At 37.1% G+C, this 27,412-nt stretch overlaps 1 protein-coding gene across 4 annotated transcripts; it reads left to right on the forward strand.

Moving 5' to 3' along the window:
- Window positions 1-859: 859 nt before the first annotated feature.
- LOC110378435 (low-density lipoprotein receptor-related protein 4) lies at window positions 860-27,088 on the forward strand. Of its 4 annotated transcripts, none has more exons than XM_064036483.1 (35): window positions 860-1,077; window positions 10,804-10,975; window positions 11,159-11,344; window positions 11,417-11,547; window positions 11,757-11,979; window positions 12,478-12,607; window positions 15,386-15,492; window positions 15,680-15,839; window positions 16,204-16,354; window positions 16,590-16,912; window positions 17,042-17,228; window positions 17,336-17,489; window positions 17,598-17,807; window positions 17,930-18,111; window positions 18,269-18,432; window positions 18,628-18,765; window positions 18,845-18,950; window positions 19,165-19,315; window positions 19,421-19,582; window positions 19,704-19,919; window positions 20,087-20,276; window positions 20,382-20,472; window positions 20,560-20,722; window positions 20,827-20,960; window positions 21,062-21,149; window positions 21,240-21,345; window positions 21,434-21,737; window positions 21,858-22,174; window positions 22,247-22,370; window positions 22,450-22,544; window positions 22,630-22,873; window positions 22,957-23,215; window positions 23,328-23,522; window positions 23,680-23,858; window positions 24,131-27,088. In XM_064036483.1, exons 2-35 carry the CDS (start codon window positions 10,921-10,923, stop codon window positions 24,248-24,250), a joined length of 5,745 nt encoding a protein of 1,914 aa, XP_063892553.1. In that variant the 5' UTR covers window positions 860-1,077; window positions 10,804-10,920; the 3' UTR covers window positions 24,251-27,088. The 4 variants fall into 4 exon arrangements, with proteins under 4 accessions (XP_063892553.1, XP_021193358.3, XP_063892554.1 ...); XM_021337683.3 differs by having other exon boundaries at window positions 861-1,077; window positions 11,156-11,344; XM_064036484.1 differs by having other exon boundaries at window positions 861-1,077; window positions 11,156-11,344; window positions 11,775-11,979.
- Window positions 27,089-27,412: the final 324 nt, after the last annotated feature.

The following is a 27,412-nucleotide window of genomic DNA, read 5'->3' on the forward strand; positions in this document are numbered from 1 at the left end:
ACGTATGAAAACCTTCTTTCAATTGAATTTCGAATTAAAGTTTTTTTTTAAACTCAATTTATCAAAAAGGTTAGTACCGTTTGAAACTTTTACAATAGGTACTGGCCGTAAATAATTTGAAAAACGAAAGCAAAGATTTAAAAAAAGAACTTATCTAATGGGCGGCAAAATAAATATATATTAAATTCAAAAGGTACTAAAATACCGCCTTATTTTAGTAAAAATATAAATAATTCTTGTGTACAGAAGAAGAATATACAGTGTTCAAGTAAAAAATGAAAACTTTAAGTGATTGTCAGAGTTGTGGTCAAAGAATACATTTTGCGGACATGGTAAGTTTCGGTGTTGATAGAAATTAAAGACCGATTTCCTTCAGTGTTTCTTCATTATCTATTATTCTAAATATCAGAAACAGAGAGAAATGGTCGAGATTTTAATTAATATTCACTGTTATATAGATTTTCTCATTTGAAAGGCTATTTTGGTAGATGGAGTAGTAATCATAGCTAGTCGTCATACCATGTTACTTATTGTGTCTATTCGAGGAAATGGTTTTGTGTGAAAACAATTGAAGCCTTTTGAATATTACATTAACGCAGTATATTTCTGTTAGCCTTTAACGTTGAGCTAAGATATAAACCCAAAACGGGTTAACAGAAAAACTTTGGCAGTGATGAAATTACCAACTATATTTATAAGCACTTTATTTTCATAGAGCTTTATTCACAGTAGGCGATACAATACAAATGTAGGGGAGCGTTGAAAGAGATTTTATATAGGCAAGGTAGCAAGGGGCGGCGGGTTCCATTCATCGACGAGGCGCAGACTGCGCGGGGCGCCAGCGAGGGGGCGCGGGGAGGGACGAGGCTCCAGATCACCTAGTACCTATCCCAGTCGCGCGACGAGAGCACATCTGCAGGGAGCTCCGCGTATCAAAAGGAAAAATCAAACATTAAAACATTTTAGTGATTCTGGTGTTCACTGTGTTGTGTTAGCGCTGGTGCGGTGCCGATCTAAAGTTTCTGTGACAACTGTGCGTCCACTACTGGGATATGTCACATCCTTGCATGCGTTAAGGTACTAAATTATTTTGATTCTATATTTACGTGTGATAAAACATATGCTTGATGCATAGGATAGTCTAAATAGATGTGTTAATATTGATGTTAAATGGAAAGTCTTCCAAAAGATGAGCTTTCACGGGGACATCGCTGTTATTGTGCTGATATTTTCAATGATACTGATCTGGGCTGGAATATCGAAGGGTTTTCCACAGTATGGTGGAAGATCTGAAGGTTCTACATAGATTTTTCTCATTTGACGTCGTAGCCTGTAGTTTCATGGTCAGACCCGTGGGCGGTTGGAGGTGTTGAGTTTCGAGCTCTCGGAGGGCGCGGGGGGGTGCGCGGCGCGGGGGCGGGCGTGGGCACGAGCCTCCGCGCATTTCACCCCCTCCCTGTATTGATCGCTCAATTTTCAAACGTATTTCCTAAATACTGTCACTATAAAACATTAATATCTCCATGAATTGCAACTGCGCTAGAAAATAGATTCAGTGCTAAAGTTCTGGAAGGTTACATATCAAGAGAGGTGAGTGATACATAGTGTTTATGTGTAGACAGACTTCTTCGTTATATAGAACTGAATATGTAGTCGAGGGCCATGATGGCGTTGTTGTACTTCTACCCAGAATAGACCATATGTCTAAGATTGCTGCATAAAGTTAATCAAACTGTTGTCACCTATAAGCTTCTTAATTTAGGTTCAACTTGTTTAGCGAAATTAATGCGCCACCATGAACGGGATTAAGCGTTCGTTATTAGCGTGTGACAAGGACGTATCAATTCAACCTATTTATAGATCCAAAACGATTTTATGAGTTTGTTTGCAGTAGGTATAAACTTGTAATGAAATCCATTATCCCATATAATTGTTATCAGCCAGTAATATTATAGGGATAGCATTGATTTGGGAGATTGTGAGAATTTGTGAGACTTCTTGAAATGGTCGTTATATTTAAACGTTAATAGGATGTATTAAGAACTAGATCTCAGTATTTAAACATACCATAAGGGAACTGTATACATATACTTAAATTATAATATTAGTATTCATCAAATTCTGATCGAGTATTTCATTATAAAATTCGAAGAAATGGGTGTCAGAAAATAATTTTTCTAGGCTTAAAACAAAGCCCAGGACATCCTAACTGCGTAGAATGCGCGGTTTCGTGCGTCGTGAATGAAAACCAGATCAACAAGTAGCTAGTAACATTGGCTTTCTATAGCGCATGTGTTAGATTTTGATACATAATAGAGCAATTTAATGTATTATTTAATTATTGAAATCCCAAGAATAAGTGTAGAAAGCAAGGAATAAAACATAAAGGTATAAAAAATAAATAAAACATTTTCTATGATCAAAATCAAATCGAAATGAAAAATCATTTATTAAAACTTGGCTGCAAAACAGCACTTTTAGAACGTCAGGATTTTACAATAGACAGCCCCCAAAACGCCCACCCTTCACCACTTCCTATGTGTTTTTGCTGGGAAGAAGAAGTGGTGGAACAAACTCCCCAGCAACACAATTCTGTCTGTATGGTTATAACCCATTAGAACATAAATCATATATATCATAAAGAAATAATTCCATATGGTACCCAATGTAATACACAGTACTGCATAAATATATCTTAAAGACATGTATAAAGCGATAGATCACTATACATTTTAAACATCAGCACAATAATACATAAAACAACAATTACAATAATCACATCACAGTAAGAAAATATAAATCGGGAAGAATACTTAACTTTCGTGTGTTGTCTACACCTCAACGTCCACCAGAAAAGTGCCATGACTATTTTAAAACATTATTTCGAACAGTCATACTATCCCGCCAAAATTGACCAATCACAGACAAGTAAGCTTTATACACAAATAACTAAATTCACAATTGAAATAAACTAATTTAAACACACCAAATCTTATTTAAAACTTATAACGATAATTTTAATATTTATTTTATCATTAAACATGTAAGATTTTAGATATAAAAGGACAATGCTCATGAAGTATGAGAAAAAAACCCAGGCCCGGCGCAAAAGAAATGTAACTCAAAATATAGGTAATAATAAGTAATTAAATATTACATAGGGGGCATTATCGAAATCAGTGGCTATATGTGTGAAATTGCTATTCGAATTTTAACATCTGCGGTACATTGCTACTCAAGATTTTAGAGGTAACATAATGTATTAGTAAAAGGAACAGCAAACAGATACATTTGTGGTTTAAGAGTGTACATAATGACATGTTTATAGCAACTTCTCCACTATTCTACCTATGTACTTTTACAAGATAATAGGATGATAGAACTAAAATAGGATATGAATGTACTTTTCATTTTAATAATAACGCTTAAAAGTCATCGATTCTTTATTTCTAACACGACGAGATCCAAAAATGTTGCGGGATGCGCGAACTGTTCCTCATGTCTAGCCCACCCTAAGTAATGTAAAACGCTCATGACGCGATGACGTGGGCGCTGCAGCCTGTACTTCGGTATTGATTTATCTTTTTGGAGAGGCTTATTACTTGCCATATTACTTGTTTGTTGTTTCAGATAGCACTTTAATTAAACTATAAGCCCCAGCTGCTCATGTTACCCCTTTAAAAAATCAAATAGCAATTTCATACATTTAGCCATTGATTTCGATGATGCCTCCTATGCAGTATTTCATTACTTATTATTACCTATAATTTGAGTTACTTTTCGTTTGCGCCGGGCTTGGGTTTTTTTTGAGCATTGTCCTTTAATGAACATAAAACAATTACATAAAGGTACCCTCGTTTTCATGTGCGTTTACAGAGACAGTAAAAATATTCAATATTTGACATTTAAAGTTCGTTTACAGAGATAGTTAAAATCAAGAAATATACCATAATCTGACACGGCCATACTGACCTGTACTTCGCTCTCGAAGTACCTCTTTATATTATACTGTCTACAAAACATTGGTAATGCTTAAAACTTAAAAACTAATTCAGTTTAACATTGTTACCGCCTCACTTCTCACATTAAGTAGACGAGTAACAGAAACTTAAAAACTAATACAGTTTGTTACCGCCTGACTTCTCACATTAAGTAGACGAATAACAGAAACTTAAAAACTAATACAATTTGTTACCGCCTCACTTCTCACATTAAGTAGACGAATAACAGAAACTTAAAAACTAATACAATTTGTTACCGCCTCACTTCTCACATTAAGTAGACGTATAACAACTACAGCATAACATTGTTACCGCCTCACTTCTCACATTAAGTAGACGAATAACAACTACTGTATAACAATGTTACCGCCTCACTTTTCACATTAAGTAGACGAATAACACCTATAGTATAACATTGTTACCGCCTCACTTTTCACATTAAGTAGACGAATAACACCTATAGTATAACATTGTTACCGCCTCACTTTTCACATTAAGTAGACGAATAACACCTATAGTATAACATTGTTACCGCCTCACTTTTCACATTAAGTAGACGAATAACAACTACAGTATAACAATGTTACCGCCTCACTTTTCACATTAAGTAGACGAATAACACCTATAGTATAACATTGTTACCGCCTCACTTTTCACATTAAGTAGACGAATAACAATACAGTATAACAATGTTACCGCCTCACTTTTCACATTAAGTAGACCAATAACAATTACAGTTTAACATTCCAACCACTCACAGTAACTACACAGTATCTTGTCTACTATTTATTTATGTAATTACAATAAGAATTAAACCACACATTAGTCGTTAATACAATGATTTTATATATAATCGATTTATTCTTAAGCAACTGACAAAATAAACAGCAATCATTACAAACTACTATGCAGACATTATACTATTCAGACATTATACTATTCAGACATTATACTATTCAGACATTATACTATTCAGACATTATACTATTCAGACATTGTACTATTCAGACGCATTATCATCTACCCATTCACCGGTCCATAATCTTAATTAATCCTTAGCAATAATAATATTTCGTGAATTACCTAGACCCCTCAAAATATACCTATCATTAGGAAGAATACAAATTATAGTATATTTACCCCTTAATCTAGGACCGAGTTTGTCATGACGCCTAGATTTTTATTGACATATACCGTATATCCAATCTCAAAATTTATAGTATTTCGCCTATAAGCATCAAAACGATTTTGAAATTTAATGGCCTTCGATTGCAACCGCTGTCGTGCTAATTCTCGATCTACCCTGACATCAATATACTAGGTTCAGAAACATTAACATCATTAAGGCCAGTGAATTGATGGAATTTTGGCATTACAGCCAATAAGTAATCGAATTGGAGTAAAACCTGTTGATTTTTTAACAGTTAAGTCTGAACCTTCTACAAACCGCTTGGCCAGTCTGACAAACCATCACAAGCCGTATTCAACATAAACCACTGTAGACACAACGTTCGATTCAACCAAATCAAAGCAGACCCTTTAAGGGCCTTACCTGCCTTAGCCACTGTTTCTATGCTACTCCAGGTGAGATCCTTGGCGAGCGTTTCAATGTTGTTGCACCATTGGTAGCACCGTTGTCGTTTTTTTTTTTCAGATCAAAGACTGGAAGCGCCACATCATTATGATTGTCTCAGTATCCATCCTGAAACATGGCCATATGTTAAAAAAATATAATTGGAAGCAGGGCATCCCACTTCTGATGTTAGATTTTGATACATAATAGAGCAATTTAATGTATTATTTAATTATTGAAATCCCAAGAATAAGTGTAGAAAGCAAGGAATAAAACATAAAGGTATAAAAAATAAATAAAACATTTTCTATGATCAAAATCAAATCGAAATGAAAAATCATTTATTAAAACTTGGCTGCAAAACAGCACTTTTAGAACGTCAGGATTTTACAATAGACAGCCCCCAAAACGCCCACCCTTCACCACTTCCTATGTGTTTTTGCTGGGAAGAAGAAGTGGTGGAACAAACTCCCCAGCAACACAATTCTGTCTGTATGGTTATAACCCATTAGAACATAAATCATATATATCATAAAGAAATAATTCCATATGGTACCCAATGTAATACACAGTACAGCATAAATATATCTTAAAGACATGTATAAAGCGATAGATCACTATACATTTTAAACATCAGCACAATAATACATAAAACAACAATTACAATAATCACATCACAGTAAGAAAATATAAATCGGGAAGAATACTTAACTTTCGTGTGTTGTCTACACCTCAACGTCCACCAGAAAAGTGCCATGACTATTTTAAAACATTATTTCGAACAGTCATACTATCCCGCCAAAATTGACCAATCACAGACAAGTAAGCTTTATACACAAATAACTAAATTCACAATTGAAATAAACTAATTTAAACACACCAAATCTTATTTAAAACTTATAACGATAATTTTAATATTTATTTTATCATTAAACATGTAAGATTTTAGATATAAAATTTAATGAACATAAAACAATTACATAAAGGTACCCTCGTTTTCATGTGCGTTTACAGAGACAGTAAAAATATTCAATATTTGACATTTAAAGTTCGTTTACAGAGATAGTTAAAATCAAGAAATATACCATAATCTGACACATGCGTCTCATAAAATCTTAACAATTTCCAATATGGCCGCTTTATGGACTATGACTTAATTTTTATAGCAATATGGAATATAAACAGAAATATATCCCTATTTATACATAATCATATGTAATTAAACTATGATTTAAATATAATGACGATAATTAAAGTTTCAATAACGCTACGTGCCTACGTGTTTTCGTAGTTATGTAGTTCGTAGCCATGCTTTCGTAGGCGCTACGCCCTTGTCACAGAGTATGTGTAGGTAAAATAAACTAGTTGACTATCTGCTAAATCTAAGAAGGCTCAAATACAGCTTATACCTACTTACCAACCGAGCTTGTACAGGGTTTGCAATATAAGACTTCCGTAGTCGTAATAAAAACAATACAAGTTGCAAAACCAGAGACTTTCGTTGGAAACCATATTTTAAAGGGTGCATCTAGACATTGACTCTGAAAGAAAACATATTAGGTAATTTTGAATAAAGTTGCACTATCATTTGTAATGTCATTCAAACTGATTGAGGCTTGGCGATATCGTAGATCCCAGTACTTGATCATGTATGTTGTTAAGTCTTCTTAGTTTGGATGGTTTATATAAAATTATTAGTTAATATCTATTTCCAAAAGGGATGTAGTGTCGATATATGTTTCATGTCTGCCACGTTTCACTTAGAAGTTAGGTAGGGTAATAGCTATGTATTTCCAAGCCATTCTTTATATTGCTTATCCTGCTCATTGCTTATCCTACAGTCATTGTGGATATAAGCTTCTTCAGTGAGTTAATGAGTTTCTGAAAACCAAAGAATATGTAAGGTCATAGTGTAAGTTCTCATAAGCGCGTATTGTAATTATAGTTTGTTTTGTTTAATTTATAGTAAAAACTAGCTTTCCGCCCGCGGCTTCGCCCGCGTGGAATTTTCGGTTATATTGCGGTATAAATCACAACTATAAAAAAACTTCTCATTCCCACGGAAAAATCTAAGAAGCGCGATGTAACGCTGGATACGATTAGTTGTTAAACCAAAACTGAATGGTACACTATATTATACGTTTTCCCTTGTGGAGCAAAAACATGCAGATTTTGGGCACTGGAAACCCGGGAACACGCTACATAGAGCTGACCATGCGAAAAACGATTTTTTTCTAAGTGAACTCCAGCAACCCTTAGAGTTTGGCCTTGTGCTTTATTAATGGTCATTGCAAATGAAACCCTTATAGGAAATTGTAGTCTTTTAAATTGAAATGGGAGGTCTGTTGGAATAATCGGAATCCGAGGAATTAGTACACTTTCACCCTTTGCTGCGCCAGTTAAAATAGTGGCTGTAATAATGTTCCGCCCAAGCTGAGTGACACGCAGCCTGGTACCATTACACAGTCTAGGGGCATCAAGATTACGCATGAGCATCACCGGAACACCTACTTTTAGTTTTAATTTATGAGAAGGCACCCCAGATAATTCCAAAGAATTTAAAAACTCCACAGGATATGAGGCACTATGTTCTGTTTCTATCACTGTGTCTACAGATAAATATTCAGTATTTTCTTTCGTTTCGTTTGCAATATATTACCTTGTTTTAAACGACACACAGCGCCATCTACAATCCATCCATCAAGCAAACAATATTTTTGTTTTCCCTCGGGAATATCTATTTTTTTCGGGATAAAAAGTACCCTATTATTTAATCCGGACTTCTAACTTTACGTCTGCAAAATTTCAAAGCAATCGGTTCAGTAGTTACGGCGTGAAAGCGGAACAAACAAACAAACAAACAAACAAACTCACTTTCCGATTTATAATATTAGTAAGGATTAATGTTATTATACCTACTCTAAATTAATCATATAAAAACTAACCACGTGTTTCACTGTGTGCGAGCTTAATTGACTTCTCGTTGATCCTAATGAAAAAAAACTTTTATCTTGATTTGGTTCACAAGGAGGAAAACTAGCTCCACAACACTTCTGTAGCCTAGCTGCAGAGTTCATTGAGCGTAAATATGATAGATATTACCTCTATACATTAATTGTCTTTGAGATAATATGGTTGTGATATCTTTGCGACGCGTTATTTATTATTACAATACACATACATAAATTAAAGTAAGTCGGCTACTACGTACTGGGATTTCCAAGCAGCACCACTGTTTATGTTTTATTACATAAATAAATACATCATTGTGTTGGTCCTAATGGCTATCCTATATAAATAAATAAATCATCATCAGAATTATTTATCATCCCAGTGCTGGGCACAGGCCTCCTCTCACATAGGGATCGGATTGAGCATTAATGACCAAGCTTGCTCAATAAGGGTCGGTATAGAATATAAATACAAATGCATGTACATCTTGAATGAAAATCGGATTCCAGCAACAAATACGATATCAGTATACCGTCCAAAGAGTTATGAAGAAAGTTTCTTCGTTTGTTTGTTGAAATGTAGCTCAACATGCCTCTATAAGAACCTGACGTAATGAAGGAAATTCAGGAATAATGATCATTATCTAAGAGGCCATCATGGTGTTAAAATTTAAAAAAACCCAATTATTAAAAAGTGCGACTCTGGGTATAATTCATTACTTACCTAAGTTGAGTAACCCTTATCTTCTCTTCTAATACAAGAAAAAATATATTTATAAACACAATATAAGACAGAAGTATGTATCTCACAGCTAATCTAGACACACGGCAGTGTGTCCGCCAAGTTCGAGCAAAAAAAGCGACACACCGGCCGTGGGTTATATTACACGAACCATTTCGGGCCAAATTCGACCCCCCTGTAACTCAAAATCTATTTTATTTACGCATATCAAATTTCTAGTATCTGTTGAGACCCCCTCACTTATCTAAAATACAAAATTTCATTAATATACCTATTGTAGGTCTTGAGATATTGACGTCAGAAAATCGCTATTTTTACTATACACTCACTGACTGATTCACTGATTCACTGACTCACTCATCAAAAACCTAGACCACTTCCAATGGTCGTATTGACTTGAAATTTGGCATGGAGGTAGGTCTTTATGTCAAGGTAAAGGGAAAAATCTGAAAATGGCCAAGTGTGAGTCGGTTTCAAAATAATGAAGGTGTTTTATACCCGGTGTAAATTTATACCCCTAAAGAACTAAAACGAACTAAAATCTATATTTATTTATATAATATATCTTCGAATGGTACAAAGGTTTGTATTTAGTCAAAGTAAAGTAAAAATCTGAAAACGGTCAAGTGTGAATCACTTTCGAAAATAACGAATGTGTAACTTTGATCCACGAACATAATATATGATAACATGTCATGTCAGTCAGTTGGTAAATCTAGTCCATTTAGTTAATCTAGTTCATTTCTTTGTAAGAAACATAGTGCATATTAAAAATCTAAAAGATAGTATAAATGAGACATTTCTTTAACTAACTTCATCATAAGAAAAAAATAAAATAAACAACCTTACAAAAATAAATGAAATCCCACCCAAAACAAAAATGTGAAAGACTGCCAAGTTCGATAATATGGGAATGCTTCGCCTATAAAAGAAGTGAGATCTGAATAAGTACCAAGTTCCATACACATACCTCAGTTAGAAATAGTTACTTTTTAATGATGTTACTTGGCAAGTTTTAATAGAAAATTAAATACTTGATTCATTGCGTTTAGTAGGTTTATAACAAGGTGTATGAAAACTTGCCAAGTTAACATCATTAAAAAGTAACTATTTTAACTGAGGTATGTGTATGGAACTTGGTACTTATTCAGATCTCACTTCTTTTATAGGCGAAGCATTCCCATATTATCGAACTTGGCAGTCTTTCACATTTTTGTTTTGGGTGGGATCTTTCTTACTTCACTTTTATCATATTGACCTCACACGTTACGTACTATTTATTTATGTAAACCTGCATTTTACGGACAACATACATACATTTTGTAACAAACATACATAAAATGGCACGAGTTTTCACAAATGAAGACTTTATGCATGTAGGTTATACATATGTAGATATTTTAACTCATCCGCAAAACATGTACAACCTATGTACGCGAACATTAAAACCTGTATCCGAAATTAAACGACCTAGCGACAGCACAAAGGTCAAAAGCTTGCGGTGAGTGAACATGAACATGTGCATTTGTGCGGCAGGGTGAGCACGTTGCGTGGGCTGCGTGTGACACGTCATGGTGGCCCCGTCGCGGGTGACAGGCCGCGCGGCCAACCACGTCACCTAAGCGCCAGGTTACACGCGCCGCCCCCACAGCCATGCCTGCGCCGCTCCTCGTGTACGTCACCTGCATCACCCTCCTCTGGCTATGTGGTATGTAACACCATCATTTCCTACTTATAAACTAGATCCTGCAACATGGTTGATTTACCTGATCATCGTTCGATTATATTCTACTGGCATCGAAATATTTTGGCATTTGCTCCTTCCTGACATCCTGGAACTTTAATCGTCAAAAAAATTCTTTACATGCTTAACCTTATCTTTGAACAGTAGAAGCGGATGATACGTCGCCAGGGTTGGGGCGTGCGCGGCCGGCCAACGGTACTGCGGAGCCGCCCGACCTGCGCTCGCCCATGGGTCGGGTCCCGCCATACCAACCACCAGCTATAGGGCTCGGAATCATACCTCCGCCGATTTATGTGCCCCATAACCCGTATACGCGCGTCGAGACATGGCACCGTAAGTTTTACAAACATAAATAAAATTCAAATAAAATGTCGTTGGAACTTACGAAGGTAATATTGTCCATAGACCGTCCGCCACATAAAAACATGCACAAAGTTTCACCCGCTGGCGAAGATCCTGATATTGATGCTCATCATGAGCATGTCATAGAAGACGGTTGTCACCAGCCATGCCCGAAACAACACTTCTCGTGCCAGGTATGCTGTTATATTAAATACTTTGTGACGAATTAGGATTTACAACACATCTTCAATTAAATTGGTCATAACATGTCAAGAAATTGTTATTCTAACTTTTATATACCTAAACCTGGCCGCTAAGCAACAACGCACAGAAGCTCAGGCAGCGAGTGCTTGAGTGCTAGGCTCGAGGGTAAAGTCAAAATAAACTCTCGTTCTCCTTTTAGACAACGATTTCCTCGCAGATATCATGTACCTGTATACCGATGGACAAACGCTGCGATGGCAAGGCGGAGTGCGCAGGGGCGGAGGACGAGAAGGGATGTGCACCCGCTTGTGACGAGAACCAGAACAGAACGCTCTGCCATAGCACCAGCGTCTGCATCAAGCTGGACTGGTTCTGTGATGGCGATAACGACTGCGGCGACTACTCCGACGAAACCGGCTGCGGTAAGTTAATTAAAGCAAGCATTCGGTGTTTAAATATCTGCTATCTAAATCAAAAAGTGAAACAATACCAGCATGCCCTCCATATCCATGCCATGCCATATCCTGTATGAGGAACGAGTCGATAAACGACATGGTCATAATGTGATAGTCGTCATTTCCATAATTTTTTGACGATTCTACATCTTCGATTCTCAGGATTTAGAGCCGTGGTCGTCGGCTGATACTCTCATACATAGCGTGACCTAAGTCCGGAAATAGGAGAATCCTATAACTATTCTGTCAATTGACACATGTCATCTTAGTAGTATACATTTTGCTAACCGCAAAAAATTGGATTTTGTTTACGTTTACCAGTGTCTACGTTAAAATGTTTATTGCAAAAATATTTAGTATCCCAACTGTTGCATAAAACAACGCAGTTTTGATGGCACAGGTTTTTAAAGTTTTATACGCTTTGGTAGTTCATTTGATTCATATACATGTGCGTTACTGTACTAGGTGGTACAGCGAACTGCTCAGCGCAACAGTTCCAATGTGCCAACGGACTGTGCATTCACAAGGACTGGGTGTGTGATGGCGACAACGACTGCCGAGACAACTCCGATGAAACCAACTGCACTAAGGGCAAGTAAGTAGCAGAACTTTTAGTTGAATACATTTTAGAATATCATTGAAGATTTTGCACGAAACAAGATCCTCCGATATCATCGTTATCTGTTAAGAGGGACATATTATGTAGATGTTCCTATTTAAAAATAAGACGGAATGACTGGTGTACGAGTGAGTTGATAGTATTTTCTTTTGTAAGTAAGTGCAAAATCTAGGGCTCCTACTTTTCTCCTGAATGTACATATTTATGTTTATATCCATAACCACGTCATCCTACTACAAAATTACAACTAACTAATCTGAATAAGCCATCAATGTATCGACGCCATCACTTTGAATCTATAATCCCGTCATTCATAAGTAGATGTAAGATGTTCAGCGTCCCCCATAGAGCTACGGTAGTATACGTCTATGGCGTCCCCCACTGACAGATGACGTCACAGGGTATAAACTGCCAGATTAACTGCGTCATTGTCGTTCACAAAGCTAAGGAGACGTGACTTACTAGAACCACTAGAACTCAGCATTTCAGAAAACTTAGAATTAAATATTTGGGGCGTACCTCCGCAATGATTTTATTTAGTAATTATTACCATTTTATGCAGTAGTACCTAATATCCGAAATAAATAGTGTGAAAAATGATTTCTTACCTTATAAAATAATAAAATACCTTGAATAATAATGTAATCAGCAGGTTTGTAAGTATTCTGCGTTTTTCCGAGACAGTTGAGGTTCCGTGGCGTAGGGTTCATACCTTTTCTGTATGGAATACCGTCCACTAAACTAAGTACTAACAAAACGATACCTTTCGTTATAGTTTCGAAAAGAAAGCAAATGATGTTCTCGCCGAAAAACAAAAACAATAACAGATCTATTTACAAAAGTGTATTTTTAACCTAATTAGGTATCGAGTTAACCGTAGGCGGAAGTTTAGCTAGCTACATAGTATATGCTACTAAAGCTGGAAGGTTGGATCCCATCGCTCCACGGTAGCTATGCGTCCTACGTGCTTATGTATTTATAGCTCGTGATTGGTTTGCAGCCCACACAGGGTGCTACAAAGCTAATGCATTGATGTTGATCGCGGCGGATCGTGGCTTATTGAGATGTTGTATTGCATTCAATGGTTATCAATGGCTATAGTCTTTTAATGTCATTCGAATGTCTAGATTACAAACTATAGTTTCTTGATAAGCACGACTCTTTCTTTGAACTACTCTTCTGAATGGATTTTGGTGAAACTTAGCAGTAAAGTAGCTAATACATCAAGATTTTAGCCACGTGCACGGTTTCCTCGGGAAAGCGGGTAAAACTAGGGGCTTAAGCTAGTCACACCAATATTTGTACAATATTCAGTTCGTTCAGCTCTATCGGGAGATCAAGCCTGCGACTGGCTTATATTTTCGATGCATATGTGAAGCTGTATACAATATCTTATAAACTGAATTTTCTTCAAGACAATTTCCGCACACCTAGGAACATAATATGAATAACTTATTGCCAATGATGTACAGTCTTTAATAATATGTACCAGATTTCTTCAAAAACTCACGCAATAAATTATTTTGCTGGTTCGAGAATATTATGTTACCTACTTAGGTATATACTTTATCTGCGCTTGGTAGGTACCAACCGACTTCCTACGTACTTTTGAATAAACATCCGACTTATCGCTTTATTTTGATACCAATGACATAAATAGGACTCCTACTTATGATTCATAACCTTTCAATCAATAAACAAAAAACATGCCCGTATAGGTATATTTTTAGAACTTATTTTTCTAGATTTTTATAGAAACACTTTAATGTCCATATTTGTTTCTTCCATGGACATTAAGTCTTAAGCAGCATTTCTACAATTGCACTAGGAAAGACTCGAAACTATCATCTAGAATAGTCCCATAGACCATTTAAAAAGTTAAGGCGGGACTTTCAGGATTTTATTTTACAGTGCGCGCTACGGGCTGTAGCGGTCGGTAGATCAATACGTCGGGGCTGGCGGGTAGGGTGCGCGGGGCTCGGGACGCGACGGGGCTGGGAGCAGGTTACCATGGCGACGCCTACGCTCCCTGCGTCCCCTAGAAGGAGACTCGCCCGATATATCCCAGTTCCGTGGGCGGGCTCATTATAGAACAAAATCATCGACGTGATTAACATTACTGGTACACCTACAGCAACTTAGTGACGCTAATGTGACGTATGAACGAGAATAGGTTTTCTTTTTACTGATTGACAACAAAGTAACTGTCTACTTATAATAACCCTAAATGCTATTTATGGTTATCCAGCTTAATAAGCATTTACGAGATAGGTACACATTTTAATATTAGGTACCTAGTATGAAACAAAGTCGGACGTTCATAAAGGTTCTGTTCAGTAATCGCGGAACTTTCTGGATGTTGACACAGTTTCTAAAATTAACCACGTCTTGTCCGATCAAAGGTTTCCTTGTACCCAGGTATAGCTGGCAGTAGTTTAACATCGCTTCCTCCTAAACAATTTTAGGAAGAATGCCTTTTTGCGAATTTGATCTACAACATTAGGAAGATGAAACGCATGGTAGGTATCCATATTTATTTATTTGCGTTTTACCGAAATAATACCGCAGTCTTCTCTCATCTACTTTCAAAGAAAGTAATCTTAGGTCATCTTGATGATGTTTGAATTAATTTAGATGCTCAAAAAAGAATACCCACGTGTTTTATGACTTTTGCATTGTCGTTTGATAGGTCGTACACAACTACTTCATTTATGCACTATCGTTGTATTGCACAGTTTATCTCGTTGTACACAGATGTCGAGACAACCAGTTTATGTGCACGATCGGCGAATGCATTTCGAAGCACTGGCGCTGCGATAAGGAAGCTGACTGTGCTGATAGCTCCGACGAGACTGATTGTCGTGAGTATACGATTTAGTTAAACAATTATGTTTATTTATATTTGACATCTTAGCTAAGAAACGGATAAACCTATGAGATTTTTTTTCGAAAGCTTGTGTAGCTCGCCACGGATTTCAAAAGTTTCTTAGTAACTAAATTCTAATAATAATTTCGAGATTCTCAACTAAGCATATGCTTTTTTAACAGCCGTGGATCTAATCCGGTGTGGCGAGAATGAATTCCAATGTGACAACAAGAAGTGCATTCGTAAGGACTTCCAATGTGACGGTGACAATGACTGCGGGGACTGGACGGACGAAGACTCGTGTCCGATGCTGCCTGGTAGCTGCAATGCTGGGGAGTTCAGGTACACAACTTACAGCATATTGAAGCTTTATTTATGAATAGTAGATAGATATACTTGATTAGGTAAATCAATTTGAAACATGACTAGTTACCTATAAGATCTCCTTCTGTACAACACTTAAGGCAAATAAATTATTATTTTATTTTATTTATTTTTATTTTTACATGTTTGATCTTAGAGCTAATTAAAGAAGGTGACATAATGGGAGGTCTCTTTCAGACAACCTTAGAATTCAAACACATACCACCACAAGAAATAGGTGGCAAAAATTATAACATCAAAGTTATGCGTCACTACTTCTAGCCATTAGCAAAGAAAATAGATTTATTTACTAACAATTGAACTATGATCATTGATAATACAGATGCAGCGACGGCAAATGCATCCCGGATCGTTGGCGCTGTGACACCGAGAGGGACTGTGCGGACAGCGGCGACGAGCTCAACTGCGAACCGAACTCCATGCGAAACTGTACCGATGACGAGTATACATGTGCTGATCGACGATGTATTTTGGTAAGTAGCAAAAGATATAAAGGTATCTAATTAATTATACATGAAACTTATTCGAAGGTATAAGGAAGACACGGAACAAAATCATCTACATACATATAAACTCAATCTAACCCTCACGAATTTATAACAGCAAACCAATAAATTTAAAAAAGGACCGGATCTCTATTCTCTTGATGGAATCTTTTTAAATAATAAATAGGTTGAACAATATATGAGTGCTTTCTTTTACAAACAGAAAACCTGGCTCTGCGATGCTGTCCGCGACTGCACGAACGGTGAAGACGAAATGAACTGCGAAGTACATTGCGAAGAAGATCAATACACTTGCAAAACTCAAGACCACCTGATAAGCAGCGCATTCAGGAGCTGCGTTAACCGCAAGCATGTTTGTGATGGTATGAAAGATTGTCCCGAAGGCGATGATGAAGACAGATGCCCAGTGAAGAGAGCTTGCACTCCGGAAGATAAATGTGACCCTGATATGTGTATAACGACGTATGACGGACATCAAGCTTGCACCTGTCCTTTGGGATTCCTCTTGGACTATAACAATCACACGTAAGTAAACTGAGCAGAAAAATATAATTTGTTTGCTCAAAAAATAACCAGAGATTTGTTTATCTTGCTTTCTGAATTTTCAACACTTATGCACAGGATACATTTATTTACAAATGTTTTCCTCCCCAGTTGCCGCGATATAGATGAATGCATGTACGAACAAGACCCCGTGTGCTCCCAAACTTGCTCGAACACTGTTGGAAGTTTCAAGTGCGGTTGTATGACTGGATATGTTCTGAGGCCTGATGGAAGATCTTGTAAGCCTACCGGGGAATCACCTACGTTGCTCTTCTCAAATCGAGTTGGTATACGACAGGTAAGAAAAATGGAGCTTTGAAATTATAAGTTGAAAATAAGAAAATTTTACATAGATAGTTAAGTGTAAATGATACAAGTATACATCTCTAACTGAATATTTCACAGGTTTGGCTCACAGGAGATAACTACATGCCAGTAGTGAAAGGTCTTCATAACGCCGTCGCTTTGGATTACCATTACGAGAAACAGCTAGTTTTTTGGACTGAAAACAATCTTCGAGTGATCAGAGTGGCTCAAATGAATAACAACAATTTGACGGGTAATCAAACAATTCATAATTAAAAGCATTTAGAATAGAATAATAGATTTCTTTGGAAAGTTCCAGACTCCAGAAGAATATTTTCAATAAAAAACTATTTCTCCATAGATGTTATAAGATGGGGTCTGGAAACACCAAGTGGAGTGGCAGTCGATTGGATACATGATTTGCTTTTCTGGACGGATTCCGGCACTCGAAGAGTCGAAGTCACAACTCTTGAAGGAACTCAGAGAGCTGTCATTGCTGCCAATGATTTGGATAAACCGAGGGCTATTGCAGTTCATCCTGGGGATGCATTGGTGTTTTGGACTGATTGGGGTAAAGATCAACAAATAGAAAATATTTTCTTTCAAATTGTTTCGTATAGACAAACCTAATCTAAAACATAATTTTTTATAATGCTCCATGATTGCAAAATAAATGTATTGAATAATTTCTAGGACCCAATCCGAAGATAGAAAGAGCAGATATGGACGGTAGCAGACGCAAGAGCATTATTGTGGATAAAATCTTCTGGCCTAACGGACTCACTATAGACTACACAGAATCTAAGATATACTGGGCGGATGCTAAACACCATGTTATTGAGAAGTCTTCGTTTGATGGACGAGATCGGAAGAAGGTATGATTGTTATATATTCACTTGCTTTACTTGAATATTTTCGCTGATTACGACAAGTGCTGAGATTTCATTTGAATTGAGATCAATCAATACTGTTTGATGCACAGGATTATCGTTCCAAAGTTCCATTTTTTCATAATATGTCTTCATTATTTAGGTAACCAACAAAGGTCTCCCTCATCCCTTCGCGCTGACTCTGTTTGAAGACGCCATCTACTGGACTGACTGGCACACCAAGAGTATCTCCACTGTCAACAAGAACACCGGCATGGGCATCCAGACTGTTCATGCTGGCTTGAATGTTCCTATGGATATTCATAGGTAGGTTTCTTGTGTATTGCTTCAGTTTAGAACATTCGCTCGTTTGCTTGTTTTGTTATTTGAATCTTGACAACTAAATCTAATAGTTCTGAAAATAACACATCTATTTAGGCAGCCACAATTATGCTTTACTCTACTTCTCAAATGTTTATTATAGCACTTAAAAATATTTGAAATGTTTATGTTTTTCAACAGCTACCACCCACTGAGGCAGATCAAGTCCTACAAGAACCGTTGCGGTACCAACAATGGCGGTTGTTCTCACTTCTGTCTTCCAAACAGCAACGACCACTCCTGCCGATGTCCCGTTGGATTTAACTTGAATTCTGAAGGGTGACTAAATATTCCTTATCTAATATTAGTTTAACAAACGCTCTTGTGCAGGTTCTAATTTTTACATTATTTCTTACAGCCGTATATGTGAACAAACTCCAGAGAAACTTCTCCTGTATGCACGAAAGAAGGATATTAGATTAAAGCAATTGAATCCAAGGAAACAAACCGACTCTTTAGACATGGTAAGTAGTGGAGTCAGTTTTGCAAAACTGATTTCTTATACCACCGTAAATCTGTCATGTATTAACGAGGGCGTGGCCAAAACATGGCGACTTTAAATACTGCGTTTGATATTTACGCTTATTATTTCTATAATGTGCAGTTAGCTGCCTAGTTGCCAATTTCAGTCGTTGCAACACCTGATACTAGTACTGAATGTTATTTTTCTAAATACAGGTGATTCCAGTTGAGTCGATAAAGTCAGCCGTAGCGTTGGACTGGGATCACAACACCAACTCCATATTTTGGACAGATGTGGACAAGGATACAATCAACCATGCTTACTTAAACGGATCACAGCAACGTGTTATCGTGGGGTCTAATTTGAGTAAGTTGATGAAGTTTAAGAAGTTATTCTAGAATTTTGCTTAAGACTTCTACTTATAAAATATTCGTCAAAATTATCGTGACTAAAACTTTTCTTTTTTCACAGTCTGGCCAGCGGGCTTGGCTTATGATTGGCTGACCAACAAGTTGTATTGGACTGATGGTGGTACGAATAGGATTGAAGTGGCCAATGTTGATGGTAGTATGAGAACTTTGTTAGCATGGGATAATATCGACAAGCCGAGGGACATAGTTGTGGATCCTAAAGGTAAGCGAGAATTACCTGTATTTGTGTAAGTGCATTATGACAAATTGTACTGTGCTTATTAGATTCTAATGATAAGTGGGAAGAATTAAAATATTAAAAGGTTTGAATGTTTTGGTTCTAGGTGGTGTGATGTATTGGTCGGACTGGGGAACATCTCCTTGCATCGAACGCGCAGACATGGATGGCGGGAACCGACGCAGGCTTATTTTCGGCAACATGACCTGGCCTAACGGACTGGCTTTAGACCTCAAGAATAGCCGCATCTACTGGACTGATGGAGGGAACCAGACTATTGAGTATGCTAACTTGGATGGAACTGGAAGAACTATTCTGATAGGTAAGATATAAGAATATAAATATTGTATTTATGTGATTGTGTAGTAAGTAAAAACATCAAAAACCCGTAGTACAAGAGCTTTACCAGTATTTTCATAAAATATTACCCTGCATGAATTAGGTATATTAACCAAAATGTCCGTTTCATTCTCATACTGTGTCCTTCAGGTCAACATCTGCCCCACCCATTCGGGCTAGATCTATTCGGTGACGAGGTGTTCTGGACGGACTGGGACACGCAGTCCATACAAGCGGCTAACAAGTACACCGGAAAGAATCGAAGGACCCTCGGAGCAGGTGTGGCTGGTCTGATGGATGTACGCGTCTTCCATAAGGAACGGGTTTCTGGTGTCAACCGGTAAGGTTCTATGAGATATATTTAAACTTTTGTATGTTTAAATATGATTGAAGTATTATTGTGAAGACTTTTGTAATTTATTTAATTTGCCCTTTGAAAAAACAGATGCGGCAAGAACAATGGTGGATGTTCACATCTATGCTTGTTGAAGCCTATGGGAAAATCGTGCGCTTGTCCTATTGGAATCAAAATTGGTGTAAGTAGTATCAAAGACTTAATGGTCCGACAAATATTGCATTTACCATTGATAGAACTTTCCTAAATAAAGTATTTACATTCACAGAAGGACGGTAAAACATGTGCCGACGGACCAGTGAACTACTTGATATTTGCTCATCGCGTGGACATCCGAGTGGTGTCTTTGGATGTTCCCTACCTCATCGATGTGCCATTGCCGCTGCCTATTCTGAAGAATGCCTTTGGAGTTGATGTGGATCATAAGACAAGTTAGTTGTAACATCAAGAATCTATCTAGTGTGGAACAAGAAAAGAGCTGTATCCCTTGAATTATGAAAATAAATAACAATCATGAATCTAATTGCATTTTCAGGCCTTATTTACTGGACGGACACTGGCGAAAGGAAAATTCAACGAGCTAATAGGGCCGGCAAGGATATCGAAACTATCATCGGAAAAGGGTTGCATACAGTTGATGGAATTGTCATTGATTCTACTGGTCGCAAGGTTCGTGATTTTTTTTTAAATTGAAAATACAAATTAACTTAAGTAATAAAAACTGTTTTAGTCTTAAGGAATTTGAATCACAAGAGGTGTATGATTTACAGATCTACTGGACTGATGGCGGTAGGAACAGCGTTGAAGTAGCTGAACTCGATGGCAGTAACCGCAAGGTTCTTGTATGGACCGGTTTAGGTAAATAAATATGTAACTGATCATTAAATATTACCGTTATTTTATGACATGTTATGTACAACAGTTAATAACTAAATGGTATTGCCGCAGACTCTCCTCGCGCCATTGCACTGCACTACGAGTATGGATACATGTTCTGGTCAGATTGGGGAACATCAGCCAAAATTGAACGAGCCGATATGGACGGAAAGAACAGGTAAAACAAGTTTCTCGTAAATAGGTACCTGAAGCTTTATGGAAATACTGGTCTGAGTCAATAACAATAAATCTTATTGCATTTTTAGGCGTGTCATCGTCGACAGCAACATCAAGTGGCCAAACGGTCTTGCTATCGACAAAATCGAAGGTCGTCTCTACTGGAACGATGCTAAAGTCCTATCAATAGAAAGTTCAGACTTCAACGGACATGATCGCCGAACTATACTGAGCAACGTTCCGTATCCTTACGGTATTGTTATTGTGGGACCACATGTGTATTGGACTGACTGGAGGACTCAAGCTTTGCATAGAGCTGATAAAGTCAATGGCAAGAATTCTATTATCATCAGGAAGAATTTGGAAGGACTTATGGATATCCGTGCAGTGCAGGTTGGTACACCAAAAATTTTGATTTGCTTAGTTTTATTATAGACCTTTAGACATCACAGGTTTTGCTATTAGTAGTAGTAAATAAACCTATAAGAATACATGAAGGGGTTTTCTTTTCAGGGCGAAAGGGAACTTGAAAATGCTTGTGGAAATAACAACGGTGGATGTTCTCACTTATGCCTAAGATCCCCTCAAGGCTTCACGTGTGCTTGTCCAACTGGCTTGCTGTTCAATAGCAGCGACCCAAAGACTTGCAGGAAGTATCCGGAAAGTTTCTTATTCTTTGCCACGAAGACCAGCATTGCACTCATTTCATTCGATACACCGGAACAGTGGGATGTGGCTTTCCCAATCAAAGTGCAGAATGCTGTAGCTGTTGATTTCCATTGGGAACGCAAGCTTCTGTTTTATACTGATGTCGATATGGATGTAATCAGGTACATAGGTTTCCAAAATTTTAAAAGTAGGCATGTGCATAATTTAGAAATTAACCTAATGAATAATTTCAGGTCAATAAATATGATGAACATGAGTGAAACGAAGGATGTCATCAAAGGCAATATGGGCATTCCAAACGGGTTGGGAGTAGATTGGATTGCAAATAACATTTATTGGACTGATAACGAGTACAAGGTACCTAAAACATAAGACTGCAAAATTCTGACATGAGTACCGAATAAGAATGGGCATTAAAACCAATGTTTCATTTCAGGTAATTGAGGTTGCACGGTTGGATGGATCTTCTAGGAAAACTTTACTTAGCAATCTAAGTGAACCTAGGGCATTAGCATTATTCCCTGCTAAAGGGTGAGTAGAAATTACTAAATCATAAACCAAAAATATTGTTCAATCTAAAAATATGAGGTTCTTAACCTAATTATTATATTCTCAGATACCTTTACTGGAGCGATTGGGGTCAAACTCCTTGCATTGAACGAGCCTTCCTCGATGGCAGCCAACGGCAAGTTATAGTGATACAAGATGTTGGGTTCCCGAATGGTATAACGATTGATTACAAAGACCGGAGGCTATATTGGACGGACGCTTTGAGGCATAGAATCGATACTTCCGACTTGAATGGACAACATCGAGTGCAGCTCATACCAGAAGCTAAGAATCCGTTCGGAATGACTCAGGTATGGAGAACTTCATCTTCTTTTACGGAATTTGGTCTTATAGTTTCTATTTTTCCTGTACTTAAAGAAAATTTTAATTGCAGTTTAACGACTACATCTACTGGACTGACTGGTACAAGAAGGCTGTAATGCGGGCTGATAAGAAAACTGGGAAGAACGTAACAGCTTTGAGGACTGATTTGGAAATGACAATGGAAATAAAAGCAGTGTCACCTGACAAGCAACATGGTTGGAACCCTTGCAAAGAAGATAATGGCGGATGTTCTCATCTCTGCTTCTTTAGAGAACATGATTACATTTGCGGCTGTCCGGAAGATCCAGATTTAAGGCCTTGTTCAACTGGTAAGAATTTTGGACCCCATGACCTATTACGGGAACATTATGTACTCTTGTTTAGACATCTGAGGTTTCACTTTTTGTGTACATACTACATATTTTTGTTTTTTTTTTCTAGTGCCCAAGATACGTATAAACAACAAAATGCCGGCTCACTACCCCTCGTTCTACGACTACACGGACATACAAGAGGACAACGGTATACCGCCGCTGCCCACTGCTGTACCAGACACCAGCACTGGCGCCATCATCATCATGATCGCCATCATGGCCTTTATTATACTGGGGATTGTGGTCATTGCTTTCGTTTGTGGTAAGTTAAGAGCCAAAATGGTAGATTAGGTAAAATTGATTAACTCTTAGAATTTCAAAAAAGGGAGAGGAGAGATTGTTCTTAAGTTTTATTCTTTCCCTTTGAAGTCCCAACTACAACTATCAGAACAGGAGCTCATACATTATCTTCTTCACAGTAAAAATGAGTCGGGACCGCGACGGGGACCTGAAAGAGAACTACCGCGACTCAGGGGGCCACATATCGTTCCACAACCCCAACTACAGCTGCAACACCGGCGCTAGCGGCGGCAGCGCGGAACAGCTCGAGCGTCGACCCAACCGATTCCAAGGCATCTTCAAATATGACAAGAACCAGGTAACGTATAATATCTAGTCTGTTTTTTGACTCTATTTTAAAATTTGTCAATTTTCACTTTTTTAAATGCCGTCAAGTCTTTATAAGTCGTTTTCTTAACTCAACAACAAATAACTGAACCCCGATGCATATCAATTCGCAACTTACTGTGCATACTTTTTTATGATCCATCGTTATATCTCAGTTTTGCGAGGGAGCATTCCTAGCTCCCTTCCCTCTTCGAATTAGATGTAGTAGGATGAGCAAGTCCATAACACAGAAGTTTATCTCAGGAGCGCGTGACGAACGTGTATATCCCGGAGGGCACGAGCCTGCTGCCGCCGCCGCCGCCCCCTCCGCGCCCCGCCACGCACGACGACTTCGAACCCGTCACCTTACACTCGTACGCTTAAACTGACACCAACTCGCGACGGACTTATTGCGAACACCACTGACTTATGAACAAGATATCATCTGCCAATGTTCAATTTTTACACGGAGACGCGATATTGACACTACAAACTAAATAGCATGCCATTTGGTAGTCGTTTTCTAAACTCACGTTACAGATTGTGCGATGTCGACTTCAGTCGATTTCTGAAGCGAGGGCTTAGAAAATAATGCTAGATGACATTCTAATTCTCGCAAGCCGCATTTATCCGCGTGCCTCCGTTTACAAGTAAGACATTAGACGTATAACGTTAGGTGCGTCAATATCCACATACCATCAGTTTGCGTCATCAGGTTCATCGATTGGATTACGCTATTGGATGAAATATCTCCACGTGAGAATCCTACGCTGTAAATACTGTGGCTGTAGCATTAGAGTGCTAGAACTCTGTACACCTGATGACAGATTGATGGTGTCTTGATTTGTTGCTTTATGTGGTCATCGAACCAAATTATTTGTAGACAAAGACAAAGAAACAGCACAAATAATGACTTTAATGCTCCAAATAGCGCATAATAATGCGCGGATTAACTAATACCCTTGGACGATTTATGCCAAATCTACGAATATGATCTTATTAAATGTTAACATTAGGTTAGGAACATTACCATCATTAACAAAAGTATGTGTGAAAAAGCGATTTAAAAAATCAATATTTTGATTTTTATTCATCATTCTGATATATTTGTCAATTCCAGCTTTTATGAAAGGGATGTCAACTAGGTATTGTAAGATCACTACGTAGACAACTACATTGGGAGCTGATCTTTAAATATAATGATTATATTACGTATCTATATCTACTTAGATTAGATCATAGGTACTAGATGGTACAAGTGTAAAGTTACAATACGTCATGTCAACATTCCAGTCGTTCGATAATTATTCCGTCAAATCACTCATGAATGTTATTTGATAGGGAGTTACACATACTACAATATTTATATGAGATATGATTATTGTTATAGTTGATAGGGATAGGCAAATGTTTAGATGCATAGCAAGTCTGGACGATTTCTTGTCATATGTAAATAGATGTATCTATTTGTAATAAATTAAAGGGAATTTCCCTAGGTAATATATCGCTGGACACCACCCAAAGGGTGTTTGTAAAGTGAAACTGCGGTATCATGCTCCACCTGGCGGTACGGTACAATACTCGCATTTACTCAAAAGGGGTATTGTGTACCGCGGGTAGGATCTAATCTCAGCATGATATTGAAGTGCAAGAGGAAAGATAATAAATTCATTAATATTTATTATTTTTGTACAAGTCGACTGTCGTTCGTTTCCTGCGGCTCACGGGGAAGACCGATAGTGACTTTTATACTATAGAACAAAGTTATATCTAGTTACATCGTAAGGATACATGTACCGAGGTTTGGGATCATGTGCATGTCCATGTTGCTTATAAACGATATCCTAAATTAATGTTTACTCTATTATATATAACGTTTAATTTAATTTGTAACGTATCTTAAGGCACAAGCATACGTTTATAAGTAATAGGACACGACCGAAAGTTTCTTTATAGCGAGGGACTGATTGCTGTAAAGTGGTATCCTGACCTCGATTACGTTGGGTGCAGTTAGCAGTTTGTACTATAATAAATACGTAGTAATAAACACGGGACATTTATACTATCAAATGAACATTCCAATAATCTTTTGAAATCCAGTTCTTATCACGTTTGAATACAATCCGATCTTAGAATAAATTCACCAGGTTTATAATGGTGACAATAAAATATCAGTGTAAATAGTTAGTTTTAATTACCAATTATGTTGACCGACCGAAATGATATTGTAAATAATAGTTTATTTATACTTTGTACGTTACACGAAATGAAGCTGATTTTACGTTGAATGAACGCCTACTGACGCGGGCTCGCCTCACACATGTTCGTCTCATATCAGAGTAATTCATTTAGTACCTAATTAGAATTAATGTTATTGATTAAAAGCTTTTATTTTACTCTCTAATCATTTAACATCGATAATAACGAATATCGAAAGCCAATCTATTTACACGTTTTTATTGAAATTATATTTTATTCCGTTACATAACTGGCAGAATGACGACATACTAACTGGAAAAAGTATAAAGTTTCACAGGGTGTTTTAATCTAAGGTAGAATTAGGACGGACGTCAGCGGATACAAATCCGGTAAAACAAATCTCGATATTGATCTAAAATTCTTTTATCAAATTACTTTTAAAACACCAAATGTGCAAAGGAAAAATATTTTTCCGACTTTCTAAATACCTACATGTTTTTTGTCGATATGAAAATTGCGTATAACGAAAGTTCCTTTTTTTGCAATGATAGCCACAAACAAATGCATTTAAGCAAAAAGACTTTTAGTATCGAGTTTATGTATATTTAATTTGATATATGTATAATATTTATGTACTAATTTATTAAGTATACGTCTGTATGTGTTGTTATAAAATGTCTAAGACTACTCAAACAATAATAAAGTATAGTATGTTTTTATATTGAGGCGCATAACTTTCTTATGGGTACTAACTGCATATAATTGAGATATCATGCAAACAATCCGGCCTGTTTCAAGTTACTAGATTACCTTGTCATACAATGTGAACTACAATAAAATGTTTTTGACTCTTGCAATCCTCTTTTACGTCGGTTAGTTTTTTTAATATTTTATGTAACTATTTCCAATTATGTCTAGATGGAGACGATAAACATCCATTCCAATTCTCGAACGAATTAAAGAGGCTTGAAAGAATTATTTCAGATTCTTCATTCCTAATGTTTCATAATAGTTTTAAGATATATTTTATGTACATTGTTTTGTTACATAGCTTGTAAGGGATGGGAAACTAATATAGTGAGTGCTGTGATACCGGATGCTTTGAAAGTTGTAGTGTGGGTAATCAGCGATGGTTATAATATTATATACATATATAATTATTATTATATATAGATTATTTTATGTTACGATATCCTATCGTTTTATGTCATTGTAATATTATACGGACAACAAGACACCAAAGATAGTCAACAATAAGTGTAATGTCGATCCTCATGGTACAGTCTACCGAGAATTCTAAAAAACAAGTGCTTTGTGTGCCAAAATTTAAAATTTTCAGTATTTTAA

The sequence above is a fragment of the Helicoverpa armigera genome, chromosome 10 (genome assembly GCF_030705265.1).
Source record: "Helicoverpa armigera isolate CAAS_96S chromosome 10, ASM3070526v1, whole genome shotgun sequence".
Taxonomy (NCBI): Eukaryota; Metazoa; Arthropoda; class Insecta; order Lepidoptera; family Noctuidae; genus Helicoverpa; species Helicoverpa armigera.